At 40.9% G+C, this 25,667-nt stretch overlaps 1 protein-coding gene across 1 annotated transcript; it reads right to left on the bottom strand.

Moving 5' to 3' along the window:
- Window positions 1–271: 271 nt before the first annotated feature.
- Window positions 272–23,189, bottom strand: LOC142436734 (calcium-activated chloride channel regulator 4-like). Its single transcript, XM_075540210.1, has 14 exons — window positions 23,031–23,189; window positions 21,575–21,715; window positions 21,289–21,436; window positions 17,437–17,545; window positions 16,806–16,983; window positions 14,028–14,246; window positions 12,710–12,949; window positions 9,930–10,107; window positions 7,774–7,880; window positions 5,050–5,265; window positions 4,093–4,360; window positions 2,696–2,866; window positions 1,107–1,340; window positions 272–717 (listed from the first exon to the last, which is right to left on the bottom strand). The coding sequence occupies exons 1-14, from the start codon at window positions 23,187–23,189 to the stop codon at window positions 272–274; spliced, it is 2,814 nt and encodes a 937-aa protein (XP_075396325.1).
- Between the last annotated feature and the right edge of the window lie 2,478 nt (window positions 23,190–25,667).

Here is a 25,667-nt window from a genome sequence, read left to right as displayed (position 1 = left end):
TTCTTGATCGAGTTCAAAATATTCTAGAAAACGTTTGTTTTAAAACCACAAACTAGGTATCAGTATGAAATGGGATCCTTATTCATCATTATATAAGTAGGGCGCATAAAATAATTAGACTTTAGTATTGAATTACAATTTTTCAAATATCCCTGGCTGTTTATATTTAACAAAACTATATTTTTCAAGGCATCTCAAAATGAAATTTCCAAGTTCATGATCAACAACGAGAAATGTCAAAATTCACAAATCTTCATTTTTCTTGGCTTTCTTAAAACCCAGTCCTAGGTCTATTTGCATTTTTCTTTTTCTTTAAAACACAAATGGTGGTACTTAAAATAATGCTAACAAGAGCCACAGCCCCAACCACAGACAACACCAAGGTGGAAATATTCACCCCGGAACTGTGACTGTTCCCACCGGGATTCTGAGGATTCTCAGGTGAGTCATCAGGACCTGGATCTGCTTGAGGAACAAACAAAGGGACTTGAGCCACATTAGAGACTTTGGATGTCAAGTTGCTTTTGTCCACGCTCTGCATGGCAATGTATATGTATGTTGCATTTTCGTCTGCGGCATTGCCTGGCTTAAAGGCAAAGGTTTCCTTGGTGTTGGCTTCACTTGGTAGTAGCTCGGAGGTGTTCACTTGAAGAGCATTGTCAAAGTTGTCCCTGAGATCCAGGAGGCTCCCACTTATTCTTATGACGTACCGTTCGACTAAGGGGGAAACATTACAGGTAACTTAGAAACTGAAGCATGTTACTTTAAATTCCTGTTTTTCAGTGTCAAAAAGATTCTTCAGTTATTCAAAATTTATACTCATCTACCAAGCCTTACACAGTTGAAAAATAAAGCTGAATTCTGACTTTGAAAAGTGTGCCAATTTTTATCTGCATGATATGAAAACGTGAGACTAGGTAAAATGTGCCCTGTCTGACTGATGACAATACATTACATTATACAATTAGAATGTCAGTTAGGATTACAAAATGAACGTTGATGTCGGTTGAAAATTGCTTTGTGTCTCATCTACTTTTCAACCTTTTGCAGCATGTATTCTCTCAAACACTTGATGTAAGTAAGTACCACATGAAACCACATCTTACCTTTTCCAACATCAAAATCATCTCCTGGTGCAGTCCACGTGAGAGTAATCTGATCCTCATTGGATTGAGCATCCAGGTCTGTGATTTGATTTGGTGGGTACATATCAGGTGCGTTTGGAGGGGCGGGATTTGAAATCACAAAAGCATCTCCAGTTGCGGTTCTGCTGAAATCCTCCAGACGTGTCTGGTTATCTGCATTTATTTCTGGTCTTGGTGGATTCTCTTCAATTTTCCCTGCATTAAAAACCTTCTGGTTTATAATTTGTTGGTCTTTTCAGAACCCAATTTATTGATTTCCCTTATCCCAAAGCTTTATATTCATATTATATAATCTCATCTCCCCCTACTGTATTGACAAAGTCATACATAGAGAAAATTCTACAAGAACAAAGTATTTTGAAGTTATAACCCAAGGATGTCATCTTTGAAAGATGATGAGACTTACCAATGGCAGTTTTTGATTAGCTGTGTCCCCGAACATTCATATCCTTAATATTTTTAGTGAACATATAAGTCTGTCTAAGAAGGACTTTGGAATTGTTTTCTCATTTTATATTATTAACTCTCCATTCACCATTGTTGTATCTCAGAAAATCGCTAGGCAGTTGGACAAACCAAACCCTCTAAGGTGCATGAAGACACATTTCCTCTAGGAGAGTCATTGCCTTGGTCTTTGTTCTGACAAACTCTCTGGTGGAAGAATTCTCCCCTTAGCATCCAGACTGGACCCTTCAGAATAGAATTGCCTTGAAAATTTACTTAGTGTTAAGGGTGCATAGAGTAATTATATTAATTACTCGAGTAATAGTATTAATTCAGTATCTCTCTTTCTTCCAGGAATTGCTTAACTTTCCCAAACTATCCCCAAGGTGAGACCCATCCTGGGCAGATGCCTGCCCGGACCTTTGCACTCCCGAGCACCTGCTCAGTCCCTTTCCATTTCCCTGCTAAGGAGCAATACTTCTCATGGTCATTCCGACTGCGAACAGAAATGCCTAAAACCTCACTACATGAGGGACACGACAAAGGAAAACTATCAAATAATTTGTCCTCAATCACTCGCGTCACTTTAATCCACACATTTTTTTCTTTTGACTTGCCAAATAAATACTTACACCTTGGCTCATCTTTGACAACATATGTGAATTTAGGGAAAATTCTGCAACTGACTTGTACTTAGGCTCATGGCATACTGCCTTGTTTCTTTCCTCTTGAGCTGAAAATTAGCTTTATTAGGTTTGATCTAGGTAGGTTGCTCCCAACTACTGTTAATAAGTATAACAAACGTTTGCTATTCAGCTAATTATGATTAATGGCCAGGGTAGGCCACAGGGAATGCCCTGGGTTTCACAGGTTTGGTTTGTGGAAGTAGATCCTCAGGGCTTCCTTCTGAGGTGCCTCTTGGCATACTCAGACCTCAAATCTTCTGGTTAGCAGCCTATTATATTTACTATTTGAACAAGCCAGGAACTCCAAGAACAGCTGACAACCTCATTCTATAAAGGTGAAAGATTATACTCTTAGTAGTAGAGTGTTGGAAGCCTATTATTTCCATTAACACTTGATTTCTCATGACACAAATTACTCACCATCCAGCACCCAGCCTGGTATATAGAGAGCTTTATTCGATGGATGCCCCAAGCTTCGTGTGACAGTGTTTTTTCCTCCATGAGCTCGTACTTTTAGGCTGTACCTGCCCTTTTCTGTGTAAGCTGTAAAATACCTGGAGTAGACCCCATCATTCTTCAAAGAATCAGCACCTAGTAATAGGAGTCAAGGAATACATTATTACTGCAAGGTAATACATACATTTTCTAAGACATACATTTTCTAAGTTATGCATCAGGCCTTTATATGTATATGCACAACATTGGGATTCCTACGTTGATATCGTCCCTTGGAGAATAGTTGAATTATGCTCTGCCAAAAGACATTATCTAATTGAATTCACATCCTTTAATTATTATTATAATATAAAGATCTGAGTTACTGTAAATATATCTATATTTGTGCATAATAAAACACCTCACCTGTCTGGCCCTTATTATTTTACATGCAGATTCTTATAGGACTCTTCTGATCTCTCAGCAAATTGGTCTACTTCAACTTGCTTTGTTCATTGATTGTCATTCCTCTGTTATTCCGTAAAATCCTTACTGAAGAGCAGGCGTTCCGCCTAGGATTTAGTTCTCACCGTCATCAGCTAGAAAGTACCTCTTTAGATGTAGCTCCAACCAGTCTGCTTTCATTTCTTAATATTCAGCTCTTACTCTACGATGCATTACCTGTTCCTCTTCCGGCAGTGCAAGACCTATCTATTATTAGGATAAACCTTTGAGCAAGAAGAGGGCAGTGTTGCTTCCTTTTACAACACCCAGAATCAGTACAATGAAAATTGTGCTCAACATAACACCGAACTAGAGAGAGAACAAAGAAACCAACAAAACCAAAAAACAATAACACACAGCAAAATACTAGCAACATACCCACATGTAGCAACAATAACACTGAATGTCAATGGGTCAATTTTTCTAGTCAAGAGACCAAGTATCATTCTTGGGAATCAAATTCGCAGGGAGTGTAATCTTCTTTTCTGTCAGTAGTTCTTAAAATTAGGTCTTTGAATCATCAGCAGCTGCACAGCTGTTGAACTTGTTAAAAATGTAAATTATTGGCCAACTAATATTTCATATGGTTGCTAAACTGCTCTAAGACAACTGGACGTACCAGACAAATAATAGTGGTGGCAGTCGCTAAATTTTACTGAGTGCTTATCATCTGATACACACTGTGTTCAGCTCTTTGTAGATATAATCTGAACAGCTTCCTGACTGTCTCTTTGTTCTTTGGTTATCGCCATCTATTTTCTAAGGCTTATTCTCCTTCCTCATACTGCTACAAATCACCATCTATGAAAACTGTATTAGTCAGGCACAATAAACTAACTCAAAAATACAGGCTTATTTAAAAAAAATCTGCCAGTTACCTGCACCATTATCCAAAAGTTCCAAAGTTTGCACGTTCCCGCTGGCTGATTCAATGAAGGCAGTCACGGTAGCTCCGAGAACAGGTAGGAACCCTTGTTGAACTTCTGCATAAACAATCATTGGGCTGGGGAAGCTGTTCGTGTCTGCATTCATTTTAGTAGTCACGGTGATTGGCGGCACAGAAGGGTCTGACGCTTGGGAAGTTACTGTGATAGTTAATACTTCTGAGTTTGTTGTGCCTTTAAGACTGTACGTCCAAGTGCCCACCTAGGAACGGGAGTGCAGTAAGCCTTCAACGTTCATCACGTTTCTGTGTTCCCACAGGGAGCCCGAGATGCACTGTGGGATAGCCCTGAGCTGCTGACATCCGGGGTGGGCTGAGCATGCGAGCGTGCCCGGTTGCCCAGAAAGATGCACAGTATTAGAAATCCTCTGTAGGACTGCTGTCAGTCGGCATTGGGTTGGGTTTTGGTACAACAGTCCACAGGTGAGAACGTGGTCGTTTAGAGAAACACCCACACTAGTGCCATGCATGGGTTATATACCTGCTAAAGCATCCCCTGACAAAATTAATTTTGATAAGATGCCTTTGTTTGGCCTTTTTTTGGTTTTAACCTCCCAGTTGTCCGATTGTGCAATCCTAAATGGGCCAATAAGGAAAGAGGCGCTAGCTCTGTGCACACCGTGTTGGAACGCCTCCTCCACACATCCTCTCCAAAGTTTTTGGCCAAATAGAGTTTGCCCTTTTCTCCCAACCCCTGTTACATAAGTTCCCCTTTTCTCCTAATGAATTACTAGGTTTAGACAATGATAAAAAGCACATTCTATTTTGAGCTTAAGTTTGAAGATAACACTTTATTGACCGAAAGCATTTCAGAAAGAGTATGTGCAATATGAAATAATTTACTCTAAACCTCACAACTTGTTAAGGGGAAGTCTAAAGGCTGGTCTCTCACCATGGCAGTTCCTGGAATGGTGAAATGCGCCATTTTGGATTTTGTATCCTCTGTGAATTTTCCCATCTGTTTTCCATTTGGATCCCAGAGAGAAATCTGTGGAGCTGCTCGGTTCCATGTGACGAGAAAGAACGTTTCCTTTCCCACGGTGCTGTCAATGACTACAGTTCCATTCATCCAGAGGTCACCGGTGAGGGCCAATCCTTTACTTTCAAGCTGTTTGAACATATTGTAAAGTTTAATGACTGTCGAAATAACAGTTTCATCTTTCTATTAAAGAAAGTGTTTCATGTCTGGACCGAGATAAAGCTTGCATATGGCATACTACGTTAGATCTGTGACCTCTGCAAACTGACTGGGATACGGCAGGTTTCAGTCAGAGCACGTGGAACTACAGGCTCTGAAAGAAAAGACAGGGTGTAAGGAAAGTGTTAGAGAAGAGGCATAGGCTGTACTGTCTCAGACATGGCCTCCCATTACTTACATACGCGCCCTGAAGTGTGCTGGGCACAGAGAAGGACTGGCCGGAGGGCAGGATGGAGGGCGTGGGCTGCTGGAGGAGGGAGACGGAGAGGGTGGGTGGGTGAGTGGGTGGGTGAATGAGTGAGTGGATGAATGAGTGAGTGTGTGACTGGGTGGGTGGGTGGCTGAGTGGCTGGGTGAGTGAGTGAGTGGGTGGGAGAGTGAGTGGGTGGGTGAATGAGTGAGTGAGTGGTTGGGTGAGTAAATGGGTGAGTCGGTGAGTGATTGAGTGAGTGAGTGGGTGGTGATTGGATGAATGGGTGAGTGTGTCATTGAGTGAGTGAGTAGGTGGGTGAGTGAGTGGGCGGGTGAATGAATGAGTGGATGAACGAGTGATTGAGTGAGTGGTTGTGTGAGTGAATGGGTGAGTGGATGAGTGGGTGGGTGAGTGGGTAAGTGAGTGAATGAGTGAGTGAGTGGGTGGGTGGGTGAGTGAGAGGGTGAGTGAATAGGTGATTGAGTGAGTGGGTAGGTGGGTGAGTGGGTGGGTGAATGAGTAAATGCGTGGGTGGGTGAGTGAATGGGTGGGTGAGTGGGTGGGTGAGTGGGTGGGTGAATGAGTAAGTGTGTGGGTGGGTGAGTGAGTGAATGGGTGGGTGAGTGAATGGGTGAGTGAGTGCGTGAGTGGGTGAGTGAAAGGGTGAGTGAGTGAGTGAATGGGTGGGTGAGTGAATGGGTGGGTGAGTGAATGAGTGAGTGAGTGAGTGTGTGGGTGGGTGAGTGAATGGGTGAGTGAGTGAGTGCGTGGGTGGGTGAGTGAATGGGTGGGTGAGTGAATGAGTGAGTGAGTGAGTGCGTGGGTGGGTGAGTGAATGGGTGAGTGAGTGAGTGAGTGAGTGCGTGGGTGGGTGAGTGAATGGGTGGGTGAGTGAATGAGTGAGTGAGTGAGTGCGTGGGTGGGTGAGTGAATGGGTGAGTGAGTGAGTGAGTGTGTGGGTGGGTGAGTGAATGGGTCAGTGAGTGAGTGAGTGAGTGAATGGGTGGGTGAGTGAGTGTATTTGGAAGGAGCTCTTGTGGCCTCAGGGGTTATATATACATTGGACTGCTCACCACAAGGTCATCAGTTTAAGACCACAGGCTTCTCTGAGGGAGAAAGATGAGGTTTTCTGTGGCTGGGATAGATTAAACTTTATTGAATTGTTCTCTATTATTAACCACTCTTGCCCACAGGCAGAGTCTAAGGAAAGTGGATTACCTTCACCTTTCTCCCTCCAGCCTGGGGAGGAGCCGTCTTGGAGGGGCTTTGATGGACAGTCATGCCCAGACTGCTGAGGCTGGAAGGCTTTGGCGCAATCTTGTCAGGTTTTCTATGCAACATGATCTGCGTGTCCCAGTCATGGTCAAGGTCCCGTTTCTGTTTTCCCTTCTTGAATTTGTATTGATCTGCCACCAATCATACATTTGGGACAGTCTCCTTTGTTCCTTGCCTTATTTAACTAGTGTCCTGACTGAGAAACCGCAGATTCTCATTATGACCTTGTGCTAATGGTCTCCCTCATGCGGATGATGCGTCTGTGTCTTTGTGCTATTTTGTCTCTTTTAAGAATTAATAGATGTTCTACTTAAATTGTCTTCAATATTGGGGTCTCTTTTGTATCCTAACATGCAACTTAACACATACTAAATATTCCTCTATAATCCTCGTTGCTGGAAGATATGAGGAATTAGGTTGGATTAGGTAGTTATGGCAAATTTTAATAGCAGAGACTTGGTGAATTGGGAGAGGGAAGAACAGTGGTTTGGCAAGAAACAACTTTAATAGACTTTGTATCCATATGTGGAAATGGATATGGGACTCACAGACTCTTGTACAGTCATTTAGGGGAAAGTTAAAATGTTGGGCTGACGTTAGATATGAATCAAGACATTGTAAGTTTACTCCGGGACTTCAAATGTAAATAACTTAAAATGGTGAGTGGAGCTGTTGAGATTCAGAAGACGAGCAAAGGAGTGGGTTTAGAAGTATTACTACACATACTTTCCTCTGTGATTTGTGTTCTACGATCAAATTCCTTAAAGGCATAGCCATGTACCAAAGTCTCATTTTGTCCTAAAATTGTAGTGTATTTAAAAGAATGATTTCAAATTTAATTAAAACTTAACTGGAATAAAAACACAGAAGTCAAAACATATAACCACGAACTTCTCTTACTTAATTATGTCTAAGTGCAAGCATGAAAACTCAAGAATGGGAACTCTGACCTGGAGAGCCTTCTTAGAGAGATCAGTGTTGCCTGATGCAAGGGCTCCAAAAGCATCGATGAGGCCATTGCTCTCGGCATTGTCTGTAGCAAATTGATGAATTCCTCCTAAAATGCACACACACTAACAAAATTATTTTCTAGAATAAATACGCATTAGATTTTAGCAATTAATAATGTAACAAAATGGAATGCAGTATTAAAATGTTCAATTCATAGTCTCAGTATTACTAAGATAGGCTGAAGTCTGGTGCAAAGAGTGAAAGTTCGTGGAAAATGCCAGACCTAGAAACGGTGAGCTATTTCAACAGCTACCTGGAAACTCGAGACAGCTAGACTATGTCAACTAGAACACTAAACAAAGTGGTTCCACTGCCTGTGTTAAAGAAAGCTCACAGCCGTCCAGGAAGATTCTTCCTTTTTATATCGGACACGAAGCCCAAGATATAATTTGCATGACTTTCACACTCATGATGACTCCACGTGTTGTTAGTGCAATGTGTTCACAGGGTTTCCTTTGCTGTGGTGTTTATGCAAGCAGATATGTCCTTTGTATGTTGTACCGAGCTGGGTTTGACCACTAGCCTGATTGTTCGTGGCCTAAAGAAAACCTGTGTGTCACCCAAAGACCTTATTTAAGATGGCATTCTAACGATATTGGCTTCCAGCTTCCCAGCCATAGCACATCAGGGTCAAACAATTAGAAGGGTTAAAACAGGGCTCTATTGACATTTCCTCACAGCAGCTGGCAAGGAGGAAAATGAAAAATTATAAGCAACACAGAGAGGTCAGCAAAAGTACTACTTATGGCAGTTCACTTGGGATAGAAATAAATCCTTCAATAGCTATGAAAACATTTGAAAAACAATGGAAGTTTCTAAAAATAAATCTAAATAAAAAGCAAATATATGCTAGGTTACTTTAGAAGCTAGCTCAGTATGGTTATTGATAAAACAGCAATGGGTGTGGTATACAGACGGAGAGTAACCTCGAGAAGAAAATAAATATTTCAAGAAGACACTGAAAGCATGTAATCCAACAGCTACAATAAACCCCCAAACCAAACATACTGCCTTTGAGTCCACTCTGACTCCTCCCACCATTAATAGGGAGTAAAATGTCCCCCAGTATTTCCCAGGCTGTAACTTGTACAGAAGCAGACTGCTACCCTTTTCTCTCGCAGAACAGTGGTGGAGTTGAACCACTGACCTTGTGGTTAGAACACAATGCTTAACCACAGTGCCATCAGGGCTACTTCTTACCTATCCTGAAAAACCAAAGCCACTGTCATTGAGTTGATCCCAACTCACAGGGACCTCATAAGTCCGAAATGTAAACTCACTGCCACTGAGCTCATTGGGACGCATAGTGACCCTGCAGCTCAGAGGGAAGCTACCCTTTTGGGTTTCAGAGGTTGCAAATGTTTGCAGAGGCAGACAGCCTCATGTGTTTTTCCACATGCAACTGGTGGTTTTGAATTGTTGACCTTGGGGTTAGCAGCCAGTGCACAACCCACTGTGCCACCAAGCCACCCTGAGATAGGATATCCACAACTCTAAATATTTACTGAAGCAGATAGACTTCTTTGTCTTCCACTGAGCAGCTGGTGTGTTTAAATTACCTGCCAGTAGCCCACATTGCCCCTATAGCTAAAGTTTAATCCAGAATTGTTATTGAGGCCTGGTCGGCCCAAAATTTTCTTAATCTGCGCTGAAATCCACAGTCTGTGTTCCGGCCTCCCTGGATTTCCAGTACATGTCCTACACCATCGTTGCAATATGACCTTGCTCATGGCCTGTTTTCTGTTCTATTTCTTTTTCCTCCCAGAGAAATTCCACACTTTTCTCAAGGCTCAGCCCTGAAGCCACCTTCTTTGATGCCTTCTCTCCTTGGCTCCATCCAATCCTGGGAGAGTTAATGGTTTCCACTCAGGCACAACTTCATTCCCAGGTGAGCAAATGTCATGGTCATTTTATCAGCCTCAGTTTTAATGTCCCCTGCATTGGAATCGCTTTGATAACAGTGATTGTGTCTGGCTGGACTCTGGTCCCCATCTGTTGGCACAGTGTCTGGCAAGGCAGGGGCTGGAGATTTGTTGATACCCTCTTCCTTTCTTTATTGCTATCAAAGGGCTAGAATTTATAGTTTATATTGTACCTGTCATTTTGGTCATCTCTATTATTAATTCATTAGCTGATGGTCCCAATGCAATCACATGAATGATCGCTTCACTTTGTTTCACCTCCTCCATACATGACGCTACAGTGCTGTCCTCCCCGTCAGTCATCAGCACTATTTCAGATCCACTTGTTCCCTGGAACTTCTTTCTAATCTCCTGCAAACATAATTAGTGCATTAATTATAAGTTATTCCTAGATCAAATAAATTGGTGAGGACTCAGACAACAATTACCAGAGAAAATAAACAAGTGCTCAGAATGGAAGAGAGTCTCTGTTTTAGAGTTAAAAGAGTTGTAGTCCATAGCCCTGGGGGATCTTAGCTCTCTCTCTCTCTCTCTCTCTCTCTCTCTCTCTCTCTCTCTCTCTCTCTCTCTCTCTCTCTCTCTCTCTCTGTGTGTGTGTGTGTGTGTATCTATCTGCTGCAGGAAATGCTCACATAAATAACATTATGTGGAAGTGGGGCTGTGGAAAATTCATTCTGAGTTACATGTAGGTGAATTCTCACCATGAGGTACAGGCATCCAAGTCATGCATACACCAACACATAATGGGCGAGCTCAGGGAAACAACTCCGCGTTAGCTTCACTGACGGTTTTAATTTGTAACAGTGTCTTAAAAAAACTATTTTGAGACACTGATTCTAGCCCAACAATAACAACTACAAAATGCAGTGGCTGTCATGGGCCCAGAAACAAGTAGTGGAGATGTGTGTGGATTTGCTCAAGAGAATATAGGATATAGAAATTTCTAATAAAGCTTCTATCTGAAAATTAGTGACAACCTTCTCCCCGCCTTACTAATTTTTAATGTTTGTAGGCAAGGAATGACTAATCTATATATTGTACTTTATTCTATGATGAGAATTACAACCAAACAATGAAATAGGGAGATAGTGTTATAATGCTCTACAACAGAAGCGTACATGCATGACACATTTCCTCATACAGCATCCCCATCCCATGAAGATTCTCATTTGAGTAGCAGATGACGAGAGATCCATCGGGGAAGCGCTGTTCCCTCTGCCTGACTGCGCCCTTTCCTGCTCCCTTGCTGAGCACTGTCTACAGTGTGTCAGCCAAGGTGCTGGATGCTGAGACTCAGCAGGAACTGCATGACGTCTGCATTCATGGAGCGTACAGGGAAGCAGATATTAAATAGAATCCTCTTCCTTAGTATTTCACAGGATGCTTCAATTAAATCTATGAAATTTCATTGCTAGTTTCACTTTCTAGGTCAATTAGTATTTAAGAAAGTAGTCATGTATGTTCTTTGTGCTCCAAATTCTTTGTGTAAAACAAGATGATTGAACTAGATTAAATCTAAAGTCCTGTACATTTCTATATATATATGATTCTATTCCACTTAGGCATATTTATTTCTTTGTTATCAGCATATTGAAAAAATTGAATTAACTTAAAATATTTATTACTAAGCATCTCATTTGAGACTTAGGGCATAAGATATAGAGATAAGCAACAAAGACACAAGGAAAACACAGGTAAAATGTTTTATAGTCTTACAGAACTAACAACACATCACAGTACTACCATTTATAGAAACTTTGCCAAGTGTTTCATGTGTCTTATATATTATGTATGGGTTTGATTTTAAAGTCATTTAGTCATTCATCATTCATTGATTGACTAATTTTTAAATTATATTAATAATTTTATTGGTGGCTCTTACAGAGCTTAAAACAATCAATAAATCAATTGTATCAAGCACACTTATACATAAGTTGCCATCATCATTTTCAAAACATTTAATTCTATTTGAGCCCTTGGTATCAGTTCCTCTTTTTCCCCCTCACCCTTGTGAATCCTTGATCAATTATATGTCTTTATTTATTTATCTATTTAACTATCTATGTATTCATTTATTTAATCTTTGATATCTTAAATAACTGCTGTCTCCCTTTACCCACATTTCTGTTATTTGTCCCCTTGAGGAGGGGCGTTATTCATCCATCATTGTGATTGGTTTCCCCTTTCTCTCCCTCCCCTGCTCCCATCATGATATTATAACCACCACTACTATTCCTGAGGGGCTTATCTGTCCTGAATTCTGTGTGTCGAGAGCTCTTACCTGTACCAATGTACATACTCTGGTCCAGCAAGATTTGTAAGGTAGAACTGGGGTCATGAGAGTGGGCTGGGGGTGTGTGGAGGCTTCAAGAACTAGAGGAATGTTGTGTGTTTCATTGGGGCTATATTGGACCCTGACTGAATTGTCCCTTCTGTGTGACCCTTCTGTGAGGGGATGTCCTATAGACGGACTTTGGGTCTCCACTCTACCTCTCTCATTTGCATCAACATAATTGTTTATTTTGGATCTTCTGATATCTGATACCTGATCCATCAACACCTTGTGACCACATAGGCTGGTGTGCTTTTTCCATAAGGGCTTAGTTGCTTTCCTGCTAGATGGTCAGGTCACTTATTTAACTTTAAGTCTTTAAGACCCCAGACTCAATATCTTTTGATAATGAGGCGCCATCACTTTCTTAACCACGTTTACTTATGCACCCATTTTATCTTCAGCGATCATGTCAGGAAGGAGAGTATCAAAGAGTGCCAGGGATTCACTGACTTTTAAAAAATTATTTTTTCCATGTGTTTGTTACCACCATATTTTTGTTTTTTTTAAAAAACGAATTAAATTAAAATTAGGCTGTATATACTTGCAGTCACACGTAAGAAGAAAATATCCTAAAAATAACAACAAAACGATCATCTATATTTGCAGAATGATTCTCACCTGAAAAGCTGCTCGTATTCCAGAGCAGATGGAAGTTCCTCCACCAGCTGCTGTAGGCAATTTCTCCATAAGCTTGTCTCTGTCATTGCTGCTTGTTATTTGGATCAGTTCACTTACGACTGTGGCACTACTATCAAAATGAACCATTCCAGTCCAGGATCCCTCTTCAATGATCTTCAGTAGGAAATATTTTGCTGCTTGATTCAGCCTATCTAGGCGAACGACACCGTCAAATAAACTCTGAATAAAAAAAAAACACGCAAGAAAAATAACCATGCGATTTTCCATTGGAAGGTAATAGCAGATTATATAAAACAAGTGCACAGGATTTGTTGGTAGGAATTTTCTTTGCACAGCAACTGGTGTTATAAAAAAGCAAAACAAAAAAGAAATGATCAATTTTTTCCAAATTGAGAAACAGGAGAATATAGCTCATGAATAAGTGTTAAGGGACACATGATAGTATAGGAGGTAGCAGAGCAGAGTCTTTTAAAATTTTTTATAAATCATTTTATTGGAGTTTGGGTCTTTTAACTAGAGTGGATTCTTGGCTACATTCCATTGGGTCCTCAAGACTGTGACCTTTCAGAAGCAGGCCACCAGGCCTCCTTCGAAGGTATTTTTGGGTAGCCTGGAACCAACAATTTCTTAGTTAGTAGACCAGTATTTAACCACTTAACTCAATAATTCCCCCTGGAGAGTAGAGCTACTCAAAAGCTGAAACAGCTGAGCTACAATGAGTCCTAGAGGGCTAGTCTGAGCTCACCTCTTTCCTCTGTCATTCACTGCCTCCCCTCCCCATTTCTCCACTGAGGGATTGATTGACATTGGTTGCTTGGTGACACTTCAAGGTCCATATTCCTCTTTACTTGGTCTTGCAGATATAAAGCTCAGCACATTTATCCTCTCCCTCAATATCTGGATCGTGCGGTTCAGCAGCTTCCGTTGGACTATTCTCATGTCTCTCAAGCATTTCCAATTTACAGAGGGAGCATGGTTAAATCCACTGCACATTTCAACCTCCCGGTCTGATCTTGTACCTGGAGCTTTACTAAAGAGCCCGAGTGTTCTGCAGCAAACCCTCTATTTTACGGGGAGCAAACAAGGATGCTGGTGTTAGGTCTGTCTGTTCAGTTGAGATCTCTCTTTTACTACAATATTATTTTGTCTCTCCTGAGATTAGGGCCCCAGGAAGATACAGGGCATTATGCCTTCATGCAATTTAGAACATTCACATGCAGAGAAAATCCAGTGTTTTCTTAGCTCTTTAATCACCCCTCATTTCCCACATCAAGGAAAAATGGGCCATTAAGCTTACCGACATACTTCCTGACTTATCAAGAACCAAGCACATAATTCTTTCAGTGATCTTCAGTAAGGAGAAGATAGGAGGCTGTAGACTGGCGGCATTAGGTGTGGTGACATTAAAATCTTCAGAACGACTAATCACCTCCCATGTGCTTTTGAAATTGCATTTTTTGTTTTGTAGATTTGGCGCTTCACCATTATGGTTTTTGGCATTACAGAATTCAGTGACCTAAGAGAGTAAAAAGATTTTTTTATACCCCACAATATTTTATATTCTAAGCGTTTTATTGTAGAATTTACACTTTTCGTTGAGAATTAGGTTTACAGAGCAGATCATCAGTCTTACACCCAACAGCTCATATACATGATATTTCAACTCATTCACTTTATCCCCTGCCCTCTGCCACAATCTACCACCCTGTGCCTCTCACAATAGAACAGCCTCTCCCTGTGTTTACTTTATACTGTGTATTCTAAAGGAACTCGGGCGGTCAATAGGGTAGTGCTTGATTACTAATGGAAAGACTGATAATTCACCTCTACCAGTCACTCCATGGAAGAAAAGACCTGGCCAATCCTTAAAGACTGAGAAAACTTGTGTGGGCAATTCTGGGCAGTCCTGCGGGGATGCTGTAAGAGCAAAACAGCAGCAACAACAACCTGCATTTTAAAATCTAACTACAGTGAATGGGATTATATCTATTTGCATGTGCTGCAAATATATCCAAGGCTATTATAGAGCATTAAAACCCAACCCAAACCCTCTGCTGTTGAGCCAGTTCTGATTCAGAGAGATCTTATAGGACAGAGCAGAAGTGCTCCGCAGCGTTTCTGGGGTTGTAAATCTTTACAGAACTAGGCTATCTCATCTTCCTCCCTGGGAGTGACTGGTGGATTTGAGCAAGTGACGTTTTTCGTGGGTAGCCCACAACTGAACCTACTGCACTTAGGACATCTTCACTGCAGAGCATACATCTAGGGGTAAAGTTCTCAAAACTTAACATCAAACAAACACCTTGACAGAGTGAATCACTGAGCTCGGAGACTTGGGAACATAGTCTCAAGGGACATCTAGGTCAACTGGCAAAATTCAGTGTACCAAGGAAATAGTTTATATCCTCCTTTGGTAGTAGCAACTGGGGTCTTAAAAGCTTGAGAGTGACCAGCTAAGATGCAGCTGCCGGCCTCTCTTCAGGCAGAGTAATGAAGGATGAAAACCAAAGACTAAGAGAGCCATCCCATAGGTTCCAAATTTAATTGTCCTGCCACCCCCATTTCAGGAAAAAAATACTCAACACGTCGCTGGCAGTTAAGAACTTTTCTACCATCCAGGACAAAGTCTAAGTACCTGCTTTTGCAGCCCACCTTGTCCTATGCTCCCTGTGGCCTCACTTTGGGAAACACAGAAGTGGACAGAAGGATGAGGGACCATGCAAACCACAACCTCATGAGTCAGAGTCCAGAACTAACAGACGCCAGGCTATCACAAGCGACTGCACTGAAAGAATCAACAGAGCAGGTCCTGGAGAGAGTGGGAGAAAACCGTGGAACCAAACTCAAAAGTGTGTCCATGATTTGTCTGACAGAGAGTGGCCAAACCAAGATGATGGCCTTAGCTACCTAGGCTCAAGCTTGGACCCAAACTCATCCTGATGACTCAATGTTGAGTCGATGAACAATACCACGAGGGAAGTAGGCGCTCCTTAGAAAACCATCAACCACACAAGATCCCACAGGCAGCATTTTCCAACGAAAACAGGAAACAGAGAGAGCAAGTGGGCAGGGTGATAGTACGTTGTGGATTTTTCATCAATGTCATAAAACAAAACATGTATGAATTGTTGAATGGAAACCAGACTGCTCGGTGAACTTCCAATCCTATCACCAGAAAAATGCTTAGAGAGGGAGAGAGCGCGGGCAGTCTGACTGAGATGGAGGGAACCCCGAGAGGATGGCTGGCCCTTAGACAAATTTCAAGGCTGGAACTAATCCCACTTCTGAGCCAAAGAATAGATAGACCTCTAAAGTGAATAATGACAGGAGGGAGGGATGTATTCAGTAAATTAACCACATGAAACTAAAAGGGCAGCATTTGCCCCAGAGTAACAAACAAAACAAACAAGCAATCAAACCAAGGTGAGATGTTAGGAAGGACAGGAAAGGAACTGGTGGGACAGGGAGCCAGTGGGGAATGAGAAGGCGCTGGCCCATTGGGGGATTGCAACCAGTACCACAAGACAAAACGTGCACATGCTGTGGAGTGGGAAAAGAATCTGCTCTTTGACACTTCACTCAAATACAGCAAAAAGTAAGTAAATTAAAAAACCTTCATCCCCAAGGCCATTGACGTGATTGCAACGCATAGCCATCTTATTTAGGGTTTCTGAGACGGTAAAGAGTTACAGGACCCTTTAGTATCATCTTTCTCCCTCAGAGCGGCTGAGGGGTTTGAACCACTGATCTTGTAGTTGACATTCCAACATCGACTCAACGCTTGCCACCAGGGCTAAAATCTAACCACAAACCTGGAGAAAACATTGAAATTCTGCTCTACGATTACTTTTTTTATTAGATAAAACAGTCAATGGGGAATCGATATTATACTAAGGTGAAATTTTAGTAATAATCCTTTCAGCTAAACTGATGAAATGCCTACTACGTGCCTGCCACTTTTCAAGTAACTCTATATTAATGTATCTTCACCTTCAGGTCATGCGGACAGATATTTTAAAAACATGAGAATATATCATTGTATTGTAAATTCTAGGAGCAATGAGTGAATACTTACAGAATCAATACTTTGCATAAACATTATAGATGCCTTTTCAGTTTGCACCTTATTAGGGAAAAATTGACAATCTTTTTCATACAGTTTTGTCTGCGGATCAACTCTGCATCGTTTTGTTATACAGCTGCCTCCTGAGCACTGAAGAACTCGATTCTGACCTGTGATACCTGCGGAACACCTGGAAACAGTTGTCAGTGTTTGAGGCAGCCTGATCATGAGCATTTAAAAAATTGACCCCTTATCCAACTCATCGTTAAAATAGATTCTTAGCCAATTTGTCCAATCTTTGCAGTTCTAACCATTCTGATATGTTCTCAGCACACAGGAAACTTCTTAACACAGGGCCCATTTCAGCACAAATGAGTCTTTGCAGCTCTGGGAACGAGGAGTAAAAACAGTTACATTGGCTCCCAAACGCCCTTGGTGCTCTTGAGTGTAGTTGTATTTGATATTGGCAACAGGCTACTTTCAGATAAAGTTACAAAAACAAACGAAATATTCGTCTCAAAATATCGCATCTGTTAATCATCGAGACAAAAACGAATGAGTGGTATTGGAAGAGTAATCAAGTGAAGGAACATAAGACTAGTTGCAGCCTGAACTCTTTTACAATAATTTGAAACGGACTTGCCTTGTTGCTTCCACTTTTGTTGACGTGGCAGCATAGAAGGGCTCATCCTCATTGTACTCATCAAACACGCCCCACCGGAGGTGGGCCCACTCGTGGACCAACACTTTCCCTGTGGGAAAAGATTTCAGTACAGGTTTATAATTCAAATGGAAATATTCATCTCTTAAATTACTTAATATTTAAAAAGGATCAAAGCATTTAAATTGTAACTGCCAACATTATTTTTTGGTATATTATACTAAACTGAACTTTGCATTCCACAACATTTAAAATAAATACACATTTATTATATACTTAATATGTGCAGATTAGACTGGACTTTGGCCCTTTGAAGCTATTTAGTAGGAGAGACTGATTTAGATTATAAATCTCAAGCCTCTTTTAAGACAGATCATGTAACATTATTTGAATCGTTCATCCTTCCCTGCTCACTTCTCTTTTAAGTTTTCCTGAGTGTTCTGCCCCTTCTTACTGGTGCTTACTTGAATTTGTTCCTTACTCTGTTCATGCTTGCTTATCATCTGTAAAAATAATTCTCAAAGAGAATAATAGTGCCGCCAAAGGGGTGACAATTGGTTCTGGGAAGGCACAAAAACCTTAATTATTATAACGGTTTGTGCCTCTCTCTATCCAATGGCATAAACAGATATCAGTGTTATTGACATGTCCTGGGGCATTAGGGGAAAGAGAGGATTGCAGCTAAGATCACAAAACAAAAAGTGTATAAATTGTTGAATAGGAAACCAATTTGCTCTTTGAAACTTTACTCAAACTGCAATAAAACTAAATAAAAATAATAACCAAAAAACCCTGAGAGACACGGCTGTTCGTCATATAATTGCAATAAAGTATATTTGAAATGATTTACTTTGAGTAATATTAGGCAGTAAGTATATGTTGTCATTAGGTGCCATTCAGGCAGCTGTGGCCCATAGTGACCAAGCACAACAGAATGAAACACCATACAATCCAGCGCCATCTTCACAATTTGCCAAACTTTCTCGTCTAGAGCTTTCCTCTTTGTCGCTGCCCTTCTCCTTTACCAAACATGATGTCCTTCTTCAGGGATTGGTCTCTCCTGACAACACGTCCAAAGTATATAAGATGAAGTCTTGTCATCCTTGCCTCTAAGGAACACTCTGGCCTTACTTCTTCCAAGACAGATCCCTTTGTCCCTTCAGCAGTCCGCGGTACTTTCCAATATTCTTCTCCAGCAATTTTGAATGCATCATCTGTCTATGGTCTTCCTCATGTGATGTCAAACGTTCACATGCTTATGATCCCAAGGGGACTACCATGACTTGGGTCATGTGTACGTTAGTCCTCAAAGAAACTGATTTCTTGACTGCTGCTCCCATGACAATTGACTGTGGATCCAAGTAAGACAAAATCCTTGACAACTTCAACCTTTCATCATCGATCATGATGCTTCCTACTGGTCTAGTAGAGAGGAACTTGTCCGGCCTTACATTGAGTTATAATCCCCCACACTAAAGGCTAAAATCTTCATCCACAGGTTCTATTATCATCCCCACTTTTAGCAAGCAAGGTGTGTCATCTGCATTCTACAGGCTGTTAATCAGCCTTCCTCCGATCCTGACGCTGCGCTCTTCGTAATATGCTCCAGCTTCTCTGATGATTTGCTCAGCATACAGATTGAATAAGTATAGTGAGAGGCTACAACCCTGATGCGCACCTTTCCTGCTTTTGAACAATGCAGTGTTCCCTTGTGTTCTGTTCCCACAACTGCCTCTTGATCCGTGTGCACATTCTGAAGGAGCGTAAGGAAATGTTTTAGAATTCCCCTTCTTCTCAAGGTGATCCGCACAGTTAGGGTCCACACAGGAGAATGCCTTTGCTTAATCAAACAAGAGAAATAAGCATCTTTGTGGTATCCTCTGCTTTGGGCCAAGATTCATGTGACAACAGCAATGATGCACTTTGTTCCATGTCTTCTTCTGAATCCAGCCTGAACTTCGGGTAGTTCTCTGTCACTGTGCTGCTGTAATAACTGTTGGGTGGTCTGAAACTAAATTTTACTTGTGTGAGATTCCCACGCAGTTCAGGCATTCTGTTGGGTCACCTTTGTTAGGAATGAGCCCAAATAGGGATCTCGTCTAGTCAGTAGGCCAGGTAACTCTCTTCCAAATTTCCTGGCATAGACAAATGAGCGCTTCCAGTGCTTCTTCAGTTTGCTGAAACATTTCAATGGGTATTCCGTCAATTCCTGCAGCCATGTTTTTGGCTACCGCATTCTGTGCCATTTGCACTTCTTCAGAACTATAGGTTCTCGTTTACATGCTACCTCCTGAAATGGACTGTCAACTAGTTCATTCTGATACGGTGACCCCGTGTCTTTCCCCAGCTTCCTTGGGGCTCTCTGCATCATTCAATATTTTGTGGCAACTCAAGGCTTGATTTTTTTTATTGAGTTTTTTCAGTTTCCGATGTACTGACTGTGTTCCTCCCCATTTGGTTTTCTAATTCTAGGTCCCCGCACATTTTGTTGAAGAATTTAGCTTTGGCTTGTCCAGCTGCCCTTTTAAACCTTTCATGTCGCTCCCTGACCTCATCTTTTCATCCATTTTCTTTAGCCACTCTATGATTAACGGCGAGTTTCAGAGTCTCTCCTGACATCTTTTTGCTCTTTTCTTTCTCCTGTTTTTAAAATAACCTTCCCCCCACCTAAATGAATAATGGTTTGGATGTCCTCCCACAGCTCCCCAAGTCTTCTACCTGTAGTATTCAGTGCATTAAATCTGTTCTTGGGATGTTCCCTGAATTCAGCTGGATAGACTCAAGGTCGTAATTTGGCTCCTAGGCCTTCTTTAAATTTCTCCTGCTTTGTCCTGAGCTTACATGAGCAAGCGATGGTCTGTTCCGCACTTGGTCCTGGGTCTGGTTTTACCTGCTACTAATGAGCTTCTCTACTGTGCTTTCTCATAGACGCAGTCAGTTTGATTTCTGTGATTCCATTTTGTCAATCCTTTTGTATTGTTGAAAAATGGTCTTTGATGTGAACAAATGGTTGGTTTTGCAAATTTCTGTCATATAATTTCCAGCTCAATTTCTATCACCAACTTCATATTTTCCACTACTTTTCCTTCCTCTTTGTTTCCAACTTTTGTATTCCAATCACCAATAGCTATTAATTCATCTTGATTGTATGTTTGATTCATTTGTGACTGAAAATATTGGTAGGATTCTTCAATTTCTTCATCATTAACTGTTGTGGCTGGTGCATACATTTGAATATTAGTTTTATTGATTTTATTTCCTTGAAGGCAGATAGATATAATCCAGTCACTGGTAGCATTTTACTGGGAATTTAGCAAGAGCTGGCAATGAATGCCTTGTCATTCCTCTTAATTGTGTCACTCCTGGGTAGTAAGTCATGCGATTTTCTGACCCAAAGTGACCAATATCACTCCATTTTAGTCCACTAATGTCTAGCATATCAAACTTCATGTGCTCCATTCCACTAATAAGCATCTATAATCATTATTATCACACTGCCATCAGTATTATTAAGTTTACATATACAGAACTATACTAGGCCTCAGGAAATGTAAAGATGAGTAATACAGTGTCCTTGCCTTGGAGCTTTTATTCCTACTGCTGTGTAGCAGACAGTATACTAAATACTTCCGTCGAATTCAATGTTCATAGAAATCTTACAAAGTAGGTAATCACAGAGAAGCTGAGTCATTTGTCCAAGGTCATCTACAGGGAGCAAGAAAAGGACCCCGGATTTGAATTTAGGAGTCTGACCGTACGACTTGCATATTTACCTGCGTCCAAACGACCTCTTGCAAGTATTATAAAATATGGATTTTTAAACCATATTCCTACCTGATGGTCCATACTCGGCTGTTTTTTTCCCCAGGACAAAGTCAGGGGTGAGGTGAATGTACTCGCCCTTCTCCCCACAGTCCTTGAAGTGCCTGGTGTATGGTTCATCTCTACCTGGGTGGGTAGGCGGTGCAACTAGAATATCAGCCTGACAAGGTTGAAAAAGATGGTCAACGCATCAGAAATAGAATCGACAGCGTCGAGTCTGAAAATCTGTGTAACAATCAATTTGGGAATAATTGGTTACATTCAGAAATACAATTTTTAAGAGGTTTTTGACTCTTACGTGCTGGTAGCTCTCACGTCTTGGCCTCTTGTATTGAGTGTTGTCGGTCCAATTCTCAGGAATTAATATAGATACCTTTCTGAAAAAGAATCTTTTTTCTGTCGCTTCAAACAGTTGATTGGAAGCTGAAGTCACCATGTCCTGGTGTCGAAGGAGAAAAACATGTCAGGAGGACAGACGAGAGTGGCCTCAATGAGCACACGCCCTCCACAGGCCTTTCCCGTCTCTAGAAGCAATAGGAAAAGCAACTGACTGATGAACAGGATCCCTGCCTCATCATTCCATCTCTGCTACCTATCAACCCTGAATTGTAGCTTTATATTACACTGTTAATTTTTTCCAGTTTTTCATAATCCTCTATTCAAAGGCAGACCCTCCTGTTTGTTGAGAGCAGGGATTATTTCAGCATGGACTACGGCATCATCTAGCTTTGGTTCTAATCGTAATCAATTTATGTTAGTGCTCTGAACTTCACTTTTCTCATCTCCTAAATGGGCTGTTATTTCTTTCAGAATGAGTTTTAAAGGGATGTACATACACAAAGACAACTAGTAAAGTGAATTGGTATCAATGCTGTCTAGAAGTTTTAGTAGAGAACAGCCTTTGTTAATACAAAGCGAGGCAGATAGCCTATAGATATTCATTTCTAAAATCTAAGATCCAAGACAGGGAAAAGTAAAGGGGTTGAGAGCTCCGCTGCTGATGGAAGAATTCATAGGAGAGACATAGTTTGCTGCTCTGCTAACAAACTGAAAATAGTATCACTGGTTATATGTTGAGCTGCTAATTGTGGTGTTAGCAGTTCATAACCACCTGCCACTATGAGAGAGAAAGATGAAGCTTTCTACTCTTGAAAATCATTACAGACTTGGAAACCCACCATGAAAACTCCAACAAAAAGAAAGATAAAACCATTTCCCCCAGCTTTTGGAAGAATGAATCCTGGACTTTCCCTTTGTTCTCACTTCCTCTGAGTCGATGCTGACTCATAGCAACCCTCTAGAACAGGGTCGAACTGCCCCTGGTAGGTTCTGAGACTATAACTCTTTACAGGAGTGGAAAACCCTTTCTCCCCTGGAGCAGCATGTGGTTTTGAACTGCTGACCTTGTAGTTAGCAGCCCAATGGGTAACCACAATGACACTAGACCTCCGTGACTAGGCCATCAGGGGACCTTATGCATGCGATAAGCATTCAATAAATAGTTATTTAAAGAACAAATGAATCCAATAATTCAGTTACACAAGAAACTGAGGAGCAGGGGGGCCCTGTGTTTGTCTTTGATTTGCTTGAGACTCGGCAGAGCTCCATCTAAGAACCTTGTCTCCCACTGCCCTCCAGCTCTGTCCTCACTGAACCACGCTACTTTTTAATCTCATGGTGCATTCAGAAGTTTCAAAAATAATTATTGTTTCACTCATAATTCGAACAAAAGTACAAGCCCATATCTTTCTTACCTTTATCTGTTCAATTATAGTCAGATCTTCTGGCACATTAGATTGTATAGCAATGATGATGTCTTCATAGCCATTGTTACTCAGTTGAACCAAGGAAGCCTTCGCCCCCGGCAGCAAGTAGAGGACTAAGAGGAAAGCCAAAGTTCTGGAAAACCCCATCGTTACCCTTGACCTGTTTCTGAGCTGACTGCTCCTTTTTAAAGGAACTCTTCTTTCTCCTTTTCCTCAATATATATATGCGTGCACACACACTCACACACACACACACACATGCACTTTTAAGCCTTATCAGCATTGGCTGTTTATGGGATGTTGATTGCATAAAGGTCAAAGTGATAAATGTGGAAAAATATTTAACTCGGGTTTGTACAATTATTTTACTGTATGTTTTTGGACCAGTGATCAAGAAGCATATGAGAAATTAGATCATTTTAGAAGACACATAAACATTTTGCCATTTGGGAAGGTTTTCTATTTTAATTCTGGTCAATTTCCTAATTATGGCATATATTGTTTTCTAAAGATGAGCAGATAAATATTCATAAATAACGAACAATACAGTTAATAGACACACTAATGCTGCTGGTGTTCTTTAGAATTTCAGAGTGATTTAAATATCATTTAGATTATTTATCAATTGTCTACCTAATGGAAGAGAATATAGGTAATATTACATGTAAATGTAGATGAAAACTTGATAAGGTGACTTGGGACCTAAATTGAAGAACTTTGAAGACTTTGGTAAATTAACAAAGATTTGATCAAGCTGTTGTAGGGTGGGCACAAAGAGGACCAATGTTGCCCAATCACCATTGCCAGATTACAAAAGCTAGGTGGATTAAAAAAATTCTAAAACTTATTTTTACATGCTTGGGAAAGGAGAATTGGCTCCTTCTTCCAAATGCTGGTCTTTCCATCTCTTTTTTCTCACAGAACATATATACTAGAGGTACCCCCTCAAAACTGGAATTTTTCAAAGCTATGTATTTAAATTTTTTTACAAGATAACTTTAGCACTTTCACACTATTTTCCATTACACTTAATACATTTGTCAAAAATGTGATTTCATTCTTGGAAGCATTTTTCAAACTCATTTGTCTGAATGGTTAACAGCACCTTTCCGGGTTTTTTCTTCACCTCTTCTATGTAGTCAAATCGCTGTCCTTTCAAGTTCCTCTGCATTTGCGGAAACAGAAAGAAGTTGCACAGAGCAGGGTCAAGTGAGTAAGGTGCATGGGGGCAAGAAAGACATGCTCTTTTTTTCCCCAAACTGGTGCACTGTGAAGGCTACATGAGCAGGTGCACTGTCGTGGTGGCAAAACCTGTTCCCCGTGTGCCACAAATCAGGCCATTTTTGTCACACACTGTTATGCAATCTTTTCAGAACCTCTAAAAAGAAAGCTTGATTAGCAGTCTGCTCTGGTGGAATGAACAAATTGACATTTTCATCAGTTTTGGAAGTTATCGGAAGCCTAGAACAAGGTTTGTCATTGATCAACATTTCACCTCTTTTGAAAGGAGAAAGCCACTCACACACACGGATTTTTCCCATGGCGCTGTCCTTGTAAACTGTGTTCAACATCACAACAGTTTCTGCAGCAGGTAACAGAATGTCACAGTTGCACTCTGTTCTCTCAATTTGGCCATCACAAAAAATGAAGTTTGAGTGAAACTGCTTTTATAAAAAAATTCACTGTGACCAGAGAGAACCTTCCCAGGTGACGCCACTGGGTGCGCTGACTCAGAGGTAGTTGCTTGATGCTCGCCTAGTGGGAAACGTGTACTATGAGTACTATGCGCTCTGTCCAGTACAATTCTGTTATTGTCGGGTACCCCTTGAAGAAATGGCCTGAGTGAAACCTTTATTTATGTGTTTATTTAAAGATAGCCACAGATCTTGGGATGACATGCACAAATGGAGCAAGCAAAATTTTGTTTTAACAAAGATCTTATTTATAGTGCTTCCATCAAGGACTCTAAATTTCAAGGAGACAGCCCAATTATCTTTGTTCTGGTTTTAATGAGCAGGGAGAGAAAAATGCATAATACTCAGATAAGAAATGGGTCTTTGACTTACCTAGTCTCCTTAAGAATATGTGCCTGGACACAATCACAGGATTCTCTGTGGGACATGTTGGAAGAGTTCAGCTTAGGGTCGTAGCTGTGGAAGATTTATAGTTGTTTCAGCTATAGTTATTACATAGTTATAATCATAGTGATATGATTTTAAAATATTTCTTCTAATTGATGTCAGATTTCTATCATAAAATAATAAGGGTAAACTCAAGTCCTCTTGTCAAAGTCAAATTGTTGGGATGTGTTTTTAAAAAAAACTTACCCAGAGAAAAGGCACAGAATTTGTGATTTGCAAGCTTATTAAAAGTTCACTAGCTTATTAGTTGTTACTGAAGGAAAGAGTGAATAGTATTTGTAGTCAGTATGTTTTGAATTTCTATGAAGGAACAACTTTCCTCACTTAGTCCTTAATGCAACTCTCTAAGTGTGAGTGCTGTCTGCCTCTCATGTATGGGGACTTGACACACACACACCATATGGAGCTAGCACTCTGACCCACAGCGTCCGTGGACATTTAATCATCTACTTGAAGTCAGTGACTGTTTTATAAGGCAAAGGAG

Source organism: Tenrec ecaudatus, chromosome 1 (genome assembly GCF_050624435.1).
Source record: "Tenrec ecaudatus isolate mTenEca1 chromosome 1, mTenEca1.hap1, whole genome shotgun sequence".
Lineage (NCBI taxonomy): Eukaryota > Metazoa > Chordata > Mammalia > Afrosoricida > Tenrecidae > Tenrec > Tenrec ecaudatus.
This window is presented reverse-complemented; position numbering and strand designations above follow the sequence as displayed.

Coding starts and splice junctions, on each gene's coding strand:
- LOC142436734 (XM_075540210.1), bottom strand. CDS start 23,189: ATGGGGTTTTCCAGAACTTTGGCTTTCCTCTTAGTCCTCTACTTGCTG. Junction 16,984..17,436: donor ACAAAAGTGGAAGCAACAAG/GCAAGTCCGTTT, acceptor AACTGTTTCCAG/GTGTTCCGCAGGTATCACAG. Junction 12,950..14,027: donor ATAAGTCAGGAAGTATGTCG/GTAAGCTTAATG, acceptor TTTTTTATTCAG/AGTTTATTTGACGGTGTCGT.